This window comes from Amblyomma americanum, chromosome 10, assembly GCF_052857255.1.
Source record: "Amblyomma americanum isolate KBUSLIRL-KWMA chromosome 10, ASM5285725v1, whole genome shotgun sequence".
In the NCBI taxonomy this organism is placed as follows: Eukaryota; Metazoa; Arthropoda; class Arachnida; order Ixodida; family Ixodidae; genus Amblyomma; species Amblyomma americanum.
Window position 1 is genome coordinate 118,457,169 of NC_135506.1, and position 14,822 is coordinate 118,471,990.

The window sequence follows — 14,822 nt, forward strand, 5'->3', positions numbered from 1 at the left end:
AAAGCATTCCCGTACAGATAGGAGCGGAAGCGCTGTACAGCGAAAACAACGGCGAGACATTCTTGCTCAGTAACCGTGTAATTTCTTTCGCTCTTACTCAACGAACGGCTGGCATATGCTACCACGTGCTGATCGTGACCATGGCGTTGTATAAGTACAGCGCCGATACCGATACCACTTGCATCAGTGTGCACTTCAATTGGTGCAGATGGGCAGAAGTGGCGTAGGATGGGGCCCGAGGTCAAAAGAAATTTCAGATGCCGGAAAGCTGCGTCACATTCGCTGGTCCAATTGAACGGTGCATCTTTATGCAGCAAACACGTGAGTGGGTAAGCGATGTCCGCAAACCTAGCTATAAAGCGTCGAAAGTACGAGCAGAGCCCTAAAAAACTCTGCAGCTCTTTCACTGATTGAGGCACCGTAAAACTTTTGACAGCTTCAATTTTCTTTGGATCTGGTCGAACACCTTCTTTATCAACTAAATGACCAAGAACAATTGTTTCACGGTTCCCAAAATGACATTTCTTGGAATTGAGGATAAGGCCAGCTCGTTCCATGCAATCAAGCACAATATCCAGACGGCGGTTGTGCTCACTAAACGTTTTGCCAAAAATTACAACGTCGTCCAGATAACATAAACAAATTTGCCACTTGAGGCCACGCAGGATTGTATCCATGAACCGCTCGAATGTTGCAGGTGCATTACATAATCCGAAAGGCATAACGTTGAACTCGTAAAGTCCGTCTGGTGTAATGAATGCCGTTTTTTCCCTATCTGCAGCGTGCACGGGGATTTGCCAGTAGCCGGATCTCAAATCAATAGAAGAAAAGTATGAAGCGGAGTGCAGACAATCAATTGCGTCATCTATACGTGGAAGCGGGTAGACGTCCTTCTTCGTGGCCGTATTTAAGCGACGGTAGTCAACACAGAACCTCCATGTGCCATCTTTTTTCTTAACAAGGATAACTGGAGCCGCCCAAGGACTGGAGGATTCTCGAATTATGCCTCGCTTTAGCATCTCTTGAACTTGGTCATCTATTAACTTACGTTCAGTGGCTGAGACTCGATAGGGCTTCTGGCGTATAGGAGGTGCGGAGCCGGTGTTGATCGTGTGATGAATACGACTGGTAGGCGGTGGTGTTGAATCGTCTTTGGCAAAGTCGAACACGAACACGTGTTTCAGAAGGAGTTCCACTAGAGTGCGACGCTCGGTTGGGGAAAGAGCCTGATTAATCATAGCCTTAACTTGGGTCTCCATATCTCTTTTCACGTGCTGCTCACTGACAGAGTTGGTTAACGCCGCGACGAAACCTGACACACCTTCCTCGAAACGGGCGAGTTTGGGGCCCCGGGGTCAGTCCTTCATCTTCTGCTTCTTCCGTCGAGGTTCTGTGGAAGCACGTTACAATATGATTATATCCAAGGTTAGCACGCTAAAGTTTGTTCAATCCGAGGTTAACAGACGAAATTTAATTATATCTGTGACATTTGTCAGATGTTTCCAACAATATAAAAGTTGCGAAGGCAGCCTGGATACCATTAAAGACATTCAGCGCCTCCGTTTGCTGCCCTGGAGGGCACGTCGATGTTGAAAATGTTTACTCCTGCGGTGAACTAAAGAAGCTGAATGAATATGAGTGCTGGAGCTTTTAATTTCGGCAGTTGCGCTCAGCCAGTTATAAAATTTATTTATTAATTTATTGGGGCCCAATAAGCTAAAAACAAAAAGTACAAGGCAATACATGAAAGAAACATTTCGATGAACGGTGTGTTCTAAGGCATCGGTGTCAACTGCTGATGATGGTGGTAGCTCATTACACTCGGTAATGGCGCGGGGAAAAAAGAAAATTTGAATATGTCATTTCTGGCAAAGTAAGGTTTTAACGATTCAGTGTGCCTGTTTCTTGCTAACCTAGACGTTATCGGTTGAAGATACAAATCGGGAGCCATTGACAATTTGTTATTTTTTAGTAGAAAGAGAAATCTTAACCTTAGTATTCTGCGCCGAGCTTCAAGGGACTGTATATTATGTTGAAGCATTACAGCAGAGGGTGAGTCAGTGGTGCGATGTTTAGAAAATATAAACTGAACAGCTTTGCGCTGAATTCTTTCTAGGGCATTAATGTTAGTCTTTGTGTGAGGATCCCAAACAGTGCATGCATACTTAAGTTTTGGCCTAATCATGGTGTTATATGCCAACTGCTTAACGTTAGGAGGAGCTTTTTTAGCTTGTGCCTGAGAAAGCAGAGATTACGGAACGAAGAAGAGCATACGGTGTCAGTATGTTTATTCCAACTAATCGTTAGCGTTACTCCTAGGCACTGATATTCTTTGACTCATAAAAGGTGCCGGGTGGGAACAATATATAAAAAGGGATGAAAACACAATAGTAGGCAAACAACATAATTTGAACATGATGAGTGATGATGTCAGTAATGTCAATAATATATATATATATATATATATATATATATATATATATATATATATATATATATATATATATATATATATATATATATATATATATATATATATATATATTGTAACGTGCTTCCACAGAACCTCGACGGAAGAAGCAGAAGATGAAGGACTGACCCGCGGAGAAAGAGGAAGAAAAAGAGAGAGCTGAAGGACGCTGCTAGGCTTCCTGCTTCCATCCTGCTTCGACCGGTCCCCTCTTTGAATAAACCCCCGTGCGTGCAAAGCACGTAACAGGTTGGTGAGAGGTGCCGGGTATCGACCACGGAGCATTCCATCTACCGAAGGAGCCGTAGACTCGCAGGCTTCCCACCACTGCCATCGGACATGCCTGGAGACGACAATGCTGAGCAACCCGGGCTATCCACAGCGAACAACTGGCCACATTATCGAGAGCCCCGCACATTTTTTGGAAAACCTGAAGAGGACGTTGACGAGTGGCTGAAACACTACGAGCGGGTGAGCAAATACAATCGATGGAACGCTGCTACTAAACTGGCTAACGTTGTGTTTTTCCTTGCCGCCACTGCCCTTGACTGGTTCGACAATCATGAGGATACACTGAGTTCATGGGCTACCTTTACGACCGAGATAAAGAAAAATTTTGGGGATGAATCGGCAAAGAAGAAGCGTGCGGAACAGACATTGCTTCACCGCGCGCAAGTACCCGGAGAAACTTGCACGGCATACATCGAAGCCATCTTAAAGTTATGCAAGCTAGTTAACTCCAGAATGCTTGAAGAAGACAAAGTCGGCCACCTTCTAAAAGGAATTGCGGAAGATGTTTACAATTTCCTGATTAGCAAAGAGAGCCTGAGCACCACCGCTGACGTTATAGAACATTGAAGAACATTTGAAGCTCTTAAGCTGCGTCGAATCACCCCTAAATTCGGAAGATTGGCCAATGTCACCTCTATAGCCAGTGTTGAAGCCAGTCCTCCAAATTCTATGGCTGATATGATTCGAGAGATTGTGCGCGAGGAATTGTCCAGATCCCGGGATACCTTCTGCCACACACAATATCTGCGGCACAGTTCTGCACCGGAGGAAGATGTTGCCGCCCTGTCGACTCCGTGGGCTTCACCCAACGGCACTTTGCCCATGGACGATCGGAACATTGCCCAACGTTATCGCCACCAGCCGACAGAAAGGAGGCCCACCTACCCAGAAGACGTGGTTCGTCAGCAGCGAGATCCTGGCTTCAGCCAACGTCGCGACTTTGTTCGCCAGGACTCTTATGGCGGTCGCTGGCGCTCTCAACCTTTGTGCTACCGGTGTGGCATTGCAGGGCATATCGCTAGATATTGCCGCCGTCGTTTCCCAACTTCTCAAGACTGCCAACCCCCGGCGAATACTTACGGGCAACTGCACACCGCGCAGCAGAGACCCCCAACGTCCGCTTGGGACCCGTACCGTCCGAGCAATTTGCGGAGTTCATCACCCGCATCTGACCGCAGTGTGACGCCGCCACCTCAGCGCCAACGGCGGTCACCTTCTCCTCGACGTCGTGCATCCCCTCCGCCTCCGGGAAACTAGGAGGCGCGGCCGATGGAGGTGAGGCCGCCGGCGAGTCGATGACGTCCAATCTACCTCTGCCCGTGTTTATGTTGAAGAACAAACTGGAAGTGTTTATTGATGGTGTGAAAACAATGGCTCTTGTGGACACTGGTGCTACCGTATCCGTTATGAGTTTGAGGTTTAAGAATCGTTTAGGTAGGAAAGTGATGTTTAGTGGTGACCGTGCAGCGTTATTCCGTGGTGTCGGTGGTGAACCTTTGGTTCCACTTGGTGTGTGTGCTTCGGATGTTGTTATTGGTGGTCTAACGTTTAGAACAGAATTCGCAGTGCTACCACGGTCAACGCATGATGTGATTCTTGGGATTGATTTTCTGCAAGAGTGTGGTGCAACTTTAGACTGTCGTACGGGAGAAGTTGCTTTGAATTCTTCGTTACTTTCAGCTCTTGTGGATAACTCGACACCGGATTTTGGAGCATTTGCGGTGGAAGAAGATACTATTGTACCAGCTTTCTCTGCAGCATCCGTGCGGGTTTCCTCTATTCACAATCAGTGCGAATCTTTTGAAGCTGTGGTAGAGCCTACGACACTCGCCTGCTCTAAGAAGAGTATCGTCGTGCCTCGTTGCGTCGTTCCCGTGGTGAGAGGCCGTACCGAGCTGTGGACAGTGAACCACTCTGAAGAGCCAGCTGTGTTGCCCCGGGGCCTCAAACTCGCCCGTTTCGAGGAAGGTGTGTCAGGTTTCGTCGCGGCGTTAACCAACTCTGTCAGTGAGCAGCACGTGAAAAGAGATATGGAGACCCAAGTTAAGGCTATGATTAATCAGGCTCTTTCCCCAACCGAGCGTCGCACTCTAGTGGAACTCCTTCTGAAACACGTGTTCGTGTTCGACTTTGCCAAAGACGATTCAACACCACCGCCTACCAGTCGTATTCATCACACGATCAACACCGGCTCCGCACCTCCTATACGCCAGAAGCCCTATCGAGTCTCAGCCACTGAACGTAAGTTAATAGATGACCAAGTTCAAGAGATGCTAAAGCGAGGCATAATTCGAGAATCCTCCAGTCCTTGGGCGGCTCCAGTTATCCTTGTTAAGAAAAAAGATGGCACATGGAGGTTCTGTGTTGACTACCGTCGCTTAAATACGGCCACGAAGAAGGACGTCTACCCGCTTCCACGTATAGATGACGCAATTGATTGTCTGCACTCCGCTTCATACTTTTCTTCTATTGATTTGAGATCCGGCTACTGGCAAATCCCCGTGCACGCTGCAGATAGGGAAAAAACGGCATTCATTACACCAGACGGACTTTACGAGTTCAACGTTATGCCTTTCGGATTATGTAATGCACCTGCAACATTCGAGCGGTTCATGGATACAATCCTGCGTGGCCTCAAGTGGCAAATTTGTTTATGTTATCTGGACGACGTTGTAATTTTTGGCAAAACGTTTAGTGAGCACAACCGCCGTCTGGATATTGTGCTTGATTGCATGGAACGAGCTGGCCTTATCCTCAATTCCAAGAAATGTCATTTTGGGAACCGTGAAACAATTGTTCTTGGTCATTTAGTTGATAAAGAAGGTGTTCGACCAGATCCAAAGAAAATTGAAGCTGTCAAAAGTTTTACGGTGCCTCAATCAGTGAAAGAGCTGCAGAGTTTTTTAGGGCTCTGCTCGTACTTTCGACGCTTTATAGCTAGGTTTGCGGACATCGCTTACCCACTCACGTGTTTGCTGCATAAAGATGCACCGTTCAATTGGACCAGCGAATGTGACGCAGCTTTCCGGCATCTGAAATTTCTTTTGACCTCGGGCCCCATCCTACGCCACTTCTGCCCATCTGCACCAATTGAAGTGCACACTGATGCAAGTGGTATCGGTATCGGCGCTGTACTTATACAACGCCATGGTCACGATCAGCACGTGGTAGCATATGCCAGCCGTTCGTTGAGTAAGAGCGAAAGAAATTACACGGTTACTGAGCAAGAATGTCTCGCCGTTGTTTTCGCTGTACAGCGCTTCCGCTCCTATCTGTACGGGAATGCTTTCACCGTCGTGACCGACCACCACTCGCTTTGCTGGTTAGTGAGTCTTCGTGACCCCTGTGGCCGGCTTGCTCGATGGGCTTTGCGCCTACAAGAATTTAATTTCACTGTTGTGCATAAAAGCGGCCGTAAACACTCAGATGCCGATTGTCTTTCCCGTTTGCCGCTTCTAACGACTGAGGACGACGCAGACAACTTTGATGAATACTTGTCGTCACTTTCACAAGCCTTCCCCGATCTTCAAGTTTTTCGAACTGAGCAACGCAAGGACCAAACATTAACCTCTTTGTTTGAGGCCGCTCAAGATTCTGTAAAGAATACTTTTTGCATTCGCGACGGTTTGCTTTATAAGAAGAATTTCGCTTCTGGAGGAGCACGCATGCTTCTTGTCGTACCCGAAAGCCTACGCATCACAGTTCTTGAAATGATGCACGACGACGCCACGTCTGGGCACTTGGGAGTGACACGCACACTCCACCGCACACAACAACGATTTTACTGGCCTAACATGCGTTCAACCATCCAGCACTATGTAGCCAGCTGTGTGCAATGCCAGCGCTTTAAGCTGCCGACTTCAAGTCCACCGGGCAAATTGCGGCCAATCACACCTCCAACAGCCCCGTTTGAGCAAGTTGGCATTGACCTCCTTGGACCTTTCCCACGATCCTCTAAAGGAAATCGATGGATTCTTGTGTGCGTAGACCACTTAACCCGTTATTGTGAGACAGCCGCGATACCAGTTGCTACTGCGTCTGAAGTATCTAACTTCTTACTTCGATTCGTCATTCTTCGGCACGGCCCTCCTGCAGTTCTCATTAGCGACCGTGGACGTCAATTTACAGCGGACGTTGTTGAAGAACTTCTCCGCCTCAGCAGCTGCAGTTTTCGCCACTCCACGCCATATCATCCCCAAACGAACGGTGTGGTAGAACGCACTAATCGTACGCTCACCACCATGCTTGCCATGTACGTCGCTGCAGATCATAAGGACTGGGATGGCGTACTCCCGTTCATCACTCATGCGTACAACACCGCGCAACATGAGACAACTGGCTACAGCCCCTTTTACCTGCTCTATGCTCGCTCGCCTCGCTGCGGCCTTGACACCATGCTACCATTTTTCATCCACGATGAACCTTCTCTTGCGACCACACTCTGCAGAGCTGAAGAAGCTCGCCAGCTTGCCCGCGTTCGAATTTTATCTTCGCAAGAGCGTTCCAAGAACCGCTACGACGTCCAACACCAAGAAGTTTCTTATGTTCCTGGTGACATTGTGTGGTTGTGGACCCCTCTACGCAAGCGTGGTCTGTGTCAGAAACTGCTATCCCACTACACTGGACCATTTGTTGTGTTGGAGTGCATAAGTGACGTTAATTACGTTATAGCACGACTAACTGCTAGTGGTCGACGGTCACGCCAATCTCAGGTGGTGCATGTAGCCCGCCTCAAGCGATTCCATCCCAGACGGTCTGTTTAACTCGCCCGACGGGCATCGTCTGCGAGGAGGGAAATGTAACGTGCTTCCACAGAACCTCGACGGAAGAAGCAGAAGATGAAGGACTGACCCGCGGAGAAAGAGGAAGAAAAAGAGAGAGCTGAAGGACGCTGCTAGGCTTCCTGCTTCCATCCTGCTTCGACCGGTCCCCTCTTTGAATAAACCCCCGTGCGTGCAAAGCACGTAACAATATATATATATATATATATATATATATATATATATATATATATATATATATATATATATATATATGCTACGATGAAAAACTTCCTCGACTGCTGCTGGTATCATAAGAAAAGAGTTGAAGTGTACTTCAACTCTTTTCTTATATATATATATATATATATATATATATATATATATATATATATATATATATATATATATATATTGTTGTGGCCCAAGCACACTGCCCTGTGGGACACCAGAAGTGGCTGGAAGTTTTTTTAGAACAGCGTACTACGATGCTAACATATTGAAATCGGTTAGGTAAATAAGCTGAAACCCAGTTAACAATAAAAGAGGGAAGACCGACAGTTTCAACTTTATGGATAAGTTTACTGTGCGGAACTAAACCAAAAGTTTTGTTAAATCTACAAATATGACATCTATTTAGCCGGAATTGTTAAGAACCTGAACGAAATTGTGAATTACAGATAAGAGTTGGTTGCCTGTAAAAAAGCCTTTGCTAAATCTATGCTGGGAATTTGTTGTTGTCATAAAGAAATATTTTAATGTAATTGGCTATGATATGTTCCAGAATTTTGCAGCATGATGAGGCCAACGATATGGGACAGTAAGAATGCGGAATCACCTGTCTTGTGTGTGGAAAGGAGACGGACCCCTATCGGGTGGTAGACTCGAAGAGAAAAGAGAAGCACGAAAAATGACGGCAAGAAAGAGAGCGAAACCATTTCAGCATGTAAAAATTATATATTTCGTCAGGCCCAGGAGTTGCTTTTGTTTTAAGATTCAATAGCAATTTTAAGACTGCGTCCAAAAGCGGGGGGGTGGGGGGCTACGTATATGGGCATCACGTGCAACAGTATTATCCCGCGCCGCTAGTACACATTTCATTTATTTGGTGACTTTCTACTGACCTAAACGATCAAATGCTACGGAGGGAGTGACTTTGAATATCATATTGAGTGACTATATACGGCATGTAACGTGAAACGTATACCTGTGGCAGTGACATCAAACGAAGAAGCTTGACCTAGAAAAAGACGGAAAAGCGTTCGGTAGTTCAAGACATGCGCCCATAATCCTACAAATAAGCTTTGCCAGAACTGAGTTTTCACAGTTGCAGCCTGTTGCTAAACTTCTCGCTGCGGTGCACGCTCTGTCTTGCAGTTCACGCGCTGCGTGGCTTCCTCAAATAGCGTAGTCTAGTGCGACGCCATGCTGAAGATTCAAAACTCGGCGCAATTGCAGTACGAGGTACACACGGAATTAAATGCCGAAGGCACGCAAGCTCTTCAAGGTCTCCACCTCACGGCATAATGAAACGCCACGAGCTCCTGGACAGTTCTCTCGCAGTTGGTAGTTTTTTTCTATTAACAAGGTAAATATAGTGCTCGCATTGACGAAGCAGCTTCTTTGGGCCCATGCCGTTCGCAATACATTATTCGAAAATTCTTCGGCGGTCCTCGGTGGATCATTGAATGCGTCAGCAGCCAAACTTTCGTTATATCCGTGGTTCGTTATATCAGAGATCAACACGAGAAAGTTCTTATAGCCGAGGTTAACACACGAAAGTTCGATATACCCGAGGTGGCATGCTCAAATTCGGTATTTCCGAACTTAACACACGAAAGGTCGCTATATCCGATGTAGTGTATTAAGTTCGTGTAGGAAGCAAACTATAAGTTTCTAACCCGGTGGGCAGGTTGCAAACTTCCAGTATCTACCGGCAGACGGAACTTGGGCCGACCCTCCGAATGCTTATTAAAATTATAGCCCCGAGATATGAATGCTCGTCTGCTTGCAACAAAAAATATATATCGCATTTACAACAACTTACTGGAGGCAGTGGTACCGAACGTTGAGTATTCACCTGCAAAAAGAAATTAAGGAATAGCGCAGGTGATTACGCACCCACAGGGAAACAGACATCAGGCAATGATAAGGTTCCCAGGTTTACACATGTACAGCCATACTTCTTCCAAAGAATTATGCTGTGCACTGCAGTTCCTTGCTGTTCGTTAATTTAGTCACCACAGTCCGGCGCGCTGAAAGCAAAAGGTTGAAACGTGATAGTTCCCTGACATAATATGTGTTCTGGGAGACCGCGTAAGCTTGAATCCTACCGATTTTGCAGCCTAAGCAAGTAGCGTAGGCTGCCGAAAAATTCCTAAGTTCCCGCTAACGTTTTGAACAATTACTAATAAAATTTATATCTTCACTGATTTAGCGAAGCTCCCACCATGCGGTTAGAAGACGTTTTCTAGTAATCTACCGCGAGCAGTCTTTGTCGAAACTTGGCGGTTTCTCTTTCTAGAAGAAGCTTGTACAGTCGAGCCGGAACATATCGAACCCGGTTATCTTGAATTATAGGCCAGCTCGAGCACACAGCTTGTTCCATTGAAGATACTGTGCAAGAGGATAGTGGTCGCGTAGTATACCGAACTCCAAATTCTCGGCTCTCTCGATTTATCGAAAGACGCACCGCGACCCTGCAGGTGACGCGTCTCCTGACGGCGTTCTTTCGATTACCTTTCGCGTGCGGACACGCGTGAGCTGGGCGGCCTTGGGTATATGCTAGCTGCACTAGCTGTGCGAAAACTCGTGCCACGTGGACCGCACGTTGTGCTTGAGGGTCGCCTTCTGTCTCTCCTACTCATAGTGGTGGTTCAACAGCGCAACAGCACACACAGACCAAGTAGGAGACGAGACACACAAACCAGCGCTGAACTTACAACTGACTTTTTATTGGGAAGAAGCACGTCATTTATACAGTCACAAAAAAACAGCGCACATACGCAATGTGAACAAGACACCTAGAGATAGTATATGGTAAAAACCGCTTTAAAAGCACGTGTAGTAAAAACGCTTTAAAATCACGTAAGCACGCTTTAAAAGCATGGGAGTAGGTGTGCACGGACATCTAGAATACCTTCGAAACTGCATTGAGCACAGCGTCACATATCTTTCGTTTTCGCGTTACTCTAGCGGGACGACAATGATCCGCAAAGATGGCGAAAAATAATTTTAATATACATGTGGCCATTATAAAGCTGGCTGAACGCCTACAGGGCCCACGTTACGGGTAACCACAGCGCATGCGGCAGGCGTCACAGTTGTTGGCACAAAGCGAGTTATAAGTGATATTTTGTGGAAATCCCAAATTACCGTACCTCCTCTACCCGCCTGCATTAAGTGAGCGCTCAGTTCTCAGCGAAATGTACTGCCGAGGAAGCCTAGTCTGTAGTTATCGGTTTAGCGTTTAATGATACAATGAGAACTCCGTCCAATTATTCTTTTCAGTAAAAATTGAGCCCCTGGCTCTTTCTGGCGGTGCTGACGTTTGTATGGGAGCAATACGCGCATTTATATGCGTTAAATTTCGATTTATAAAGCTTCCCACAAGTCCGTATAACCTCGTGATGTCCTTAGCGAACAGGACGGGTTGCCACCCTTTTGAAGTGAATGGCGGTGCTGCGAAGCGTCTCGGATCGAGAAAAAAAATCAAGTGTGGACGCATGTGTCTTACATGCGAACTCATTTTCCGATTTCGGGCATACGTACGTCCCTGAGGCCTGTTTTGTGGCAGGCCTTCACCTGGGTGAAGCATCGCCTCCGCTGTGTTCCACATGTGGTGTGTGCGGTGATACTGTCCAGTTTACAAACGCGGACATGTGTGTGTCGTTCGCTCCCCTCAAGAATTCACGGGTCTCTCGCAGTTCCCTTCAAGACATTGTCTGCCCGCGTGGGAAACAGTCGTGTAGAAAGGAAGCTTCAAGCCTTCTTTTAAAATTCCCCCAGGACTCGGATCTGGACTCTACATGGTGACAACAAGAGGTGACGTCTGACCTTTCTAGGTGATTATGTTTAGAGCTATGCAGACCAGTCAGATGTCAGGTATGTGCCTGTTTTGTGGATTATATTCAGCATTTAAGTGTGTTTACGCTGGAGCAATTGCCGGCAGAATCCGCGAGGCTAACCCCACCAGAAGCTGCAACAACCTCAACTTCTCCAGCCTGGATGAATGGCCGGGTGAAGGCCTTCAAAGTAAATGTATTCAGGTAAATACCTTTGGATAAAGACATTATGGTAAAGGTACTTAGGGTGACAGCCTTCATGGTTAATGCCCTCCGATAAAATACCTTAGGTAAAGCGCATTTTTCATGTTAAGTGCCTATAGTACGTAAGGACCTTCTGCATGAGATTCCGCGCCTAGCCATGCCAAACCGTCTGCTATTTTTTTGGTTTTGTCTAGCTTATGAAATATCTGTTTTCGGGAAAGCGGTGCTATGATTAGAACGCGCTACCCTATCGATGCAAGCCAGCATCAGTCTGTCCCCATTTATCCTTTAAAACATACTAATGTAAAGTTCATTGAGGTAGAAAATCAGCACCATGACGTCAGAATTGTTATCACAGCGGTACAGAGGCAGCTATGGGAAATTATTTGACTCTGCATAATTACAGGAAGGATGCAAACTTCTGAGTATACGGGAAATAATAGAAGATGCCGCTAGACAGAGGTTAAACAAACAGCATCGTTCGCTTAGAACAAATAAAGCTACGCCAATCACAAAACAGATTGAACGCGATTGCTGTTGCATATTGCGAAGGAGGCACCTAAGTTTACTTCGTCTTTTGCAGGCGCCCTTTCTCAATTCATTGATTCTTGCACACTTTCTCCATCTTTTATTTACCTGCGGTGCGAAGCCCTTCTTAGGAGTTAGCTGCGCCACGTATAGCGACAGTGCATCATAGAGTATCTATTTCAGAGTTGTGCAGCCTGGTTAGTATAAAACTACGGACGAGACTACTGTGTCGGCAGCCGCCAAAATAGCCCACAGAGAATTTTGCCGGCAGTTTGACTACATTGGTTGATTTCGGTCACATCACGGCACACAGCAAATGAAACGACACAGCCGGAATTCTCTTTTTCCAGCTGTTTTCCTGGAAGAATACCCTGTACATAAAGCTGCCGGCAATCAAACCTAACTCAAGGAATGTTAGACTACTACCCAAAGGCGTGACCCTCCCAGGGGACATATTGATTTTCCAGTTTTTTTTCTATATTTAAAAAACAAACACAAAAAATTCTTCCTCAAGAGGGAGGCTATGCACGTCATATGACTACAGCGAGCCAATCAACAAACACTACCGGCTACCTAATCCGGCAATCATTCTGACGGATGCCGGCCTCGGCGGCCGCATTTTCATGGACGTGAAATACAAATACAGTCATATGCTGTGCGTTGCAAAGGCACCTTTAAGAACCGTTGTTAGTTGAAATTTGTCAGGAACACTCCACTATGCGTCACTCATCGCCTATGAGTTGATTTGAGACGTAAGACGCCATCGTGCTTCGCGTCACTGTCACGACCAAGCCTCAAAAAGAACGCCCTGGTGCTCCAGCAGCTACTCGTAAATGGGACAGAAATAGCCCGTATGCCACACTCCATTCGCGCTAACGGATATTTCAGCTCATCTCGTATAGGCTATGGATAGTCCATGGGCTGTCCACTCATGTTTTCTCCACAAGCCGGTAAATAGTTGCTCGCCCGAGCGAAATGGGGTGCTTATACCGCTTGCGCCAATACTCGCATGTCCGCGATCATTAGAGCACTAAATAAGAGCGTTCTGCTGCTCACCCATTGCCGACGAAGGAGCGAGGCGACACGAAAGGACCGAAGCTGGCGTGAGGCACGAGAAAATGTCTTTTTTTTCTTCACTCGCGGGCGCACACATACGCTTCTTTTCCTTCCTTTCTGGCATCAGTGAGGCAGAACGAAATGGGAGCCACATGAGAGTAGTGGTTTCGCTAATTCATTAAGAATTTATTTGGCGCATGAGTTGTATGAGTTGTTTGGTGCATGAGTATATTTCATAGGCTTCATAACAAAATGACGGAGTAATCTGGCAGCAAAGCAGGATTTATAATATAAAGTTCAAGAAAATTGCATTATTTCTATATAGAGCAGAGTGAGAGGCTTTGCAAGCGGTGAGTGCTTTCTACACACACCATTCGCGAAAGCGCTTCTAATCCCTGCAAAGACTAAGTTTTGAACCCTTAAAAGTTGACAACAAAGCACATGTTTATTTTATATCGTGTTCAAGACAAATCATAGGGCATCCTTAAGCGTAAGGAGAGCTCTTTAATTTAAACGGTGTTTCTTAAAACTGTGTTAAGAGGAAATTCTTAGGCCTGTGTTGATTTTCCACTTCAGACATTTTTTACGTGCAGCAATGCTTTGCGACACTTCGGAAAAAAATTGGTGGGATTAAAATCTTACGAGTTCTCTTGCCACATCAAAAATAAGTTCGGTGAACTGCCTTCAATCGCACCTTGCATCATGCTTGGGCACCCTTAAACTCTCTTGGTGTTTGGAGCCCTGGTATGTCACAACGGCACGAACCCAACAAGCTGATATTGTGACGAAGAAGACGACGAACCGTACAGTGGCGCGGGCAGGAGCGCTCGCGCTAGGCCAGCCGCCATTAAATCATCTCATTGCTATCGATCATCGTGCCTCTTTCTTCGGATGGCCGCCACGTAACATTTGGTGGAGGTGCTGGGTGCCATCGACATCCTGGTTCGGGGAGCTTCGGCGTCCTGCGTGAGCCGTGGTCGTCAGTCGTGAGTTCTTGCTGTGCGTCGCTCGACCGTGCCCCAGCCTTTCAGACCCGAACCGACCTCGCCGAACTCGACAAGACCGTTCGCCATATTACACCAGGACCTGCCGCGAGTGTCAACAGCGCAAGATTCCACCTGTGAAACCTGCGGGACTCCTTCACCCCATCATGCCACCGTTCTGTCCGTTCCAGCAGATCAGTATGGAGCAATTCGGACCTTTTCCAAAGTCGCAATCGGGAAACCGATGGATCGCTGTTGCGACGGACTACCTCACGCGGTATGCCGAATCATGCGCTCTGCCGTCATGAACGGTTTGGTATGTGGCAAATTTTTTCGTCGAGCCAGTCGTTCTTCGACACGGTGCCCCAGAGGTCCTTATCACTGATCGTGGTGCCACATTTATGTCCCAACTTCTGTCGCAGATACTGAGCTTAAGCCACACCGCCCACCGCCAAACTACCGCATA

The 14,822-nt window shown here is 46.7% G+C and overlaps 1 protein-coding gene across 1 annotated transcript in view; it reads right to left on the reverse strand.

Moving 5' to 3' along the window:
* The window catches only part of LOC144106978 (uncharacterized), an 87,916-nt gene extending 74,501 nt beyond the window's left edge, over positions 1–13,415 (reverse strand). The window contains exons 1-3 of the mRNA XM_077639949.1: positions 13,374–13,415; positions 9,569–9,601; positions 8,729–8,761 (exon numbers count right to left, since the gene is read on the reverse strand). Coding sequence (XP_077496075.1) covers positions 8,729–8,761; positions 9,569–9,601; positions 13,374–13,377 — 70 coding nt within the window. The 5' untranslated portion in view covers positions 13,378–13,415. The remainder of the gene's footprint in view (positions 1–8,728; positions 8,762–9,568; positions 9,602–13,373) is intronic.
* Between the last annotated feature and the right edge of the window lie 1,407 nt (positions 13,416–14,822).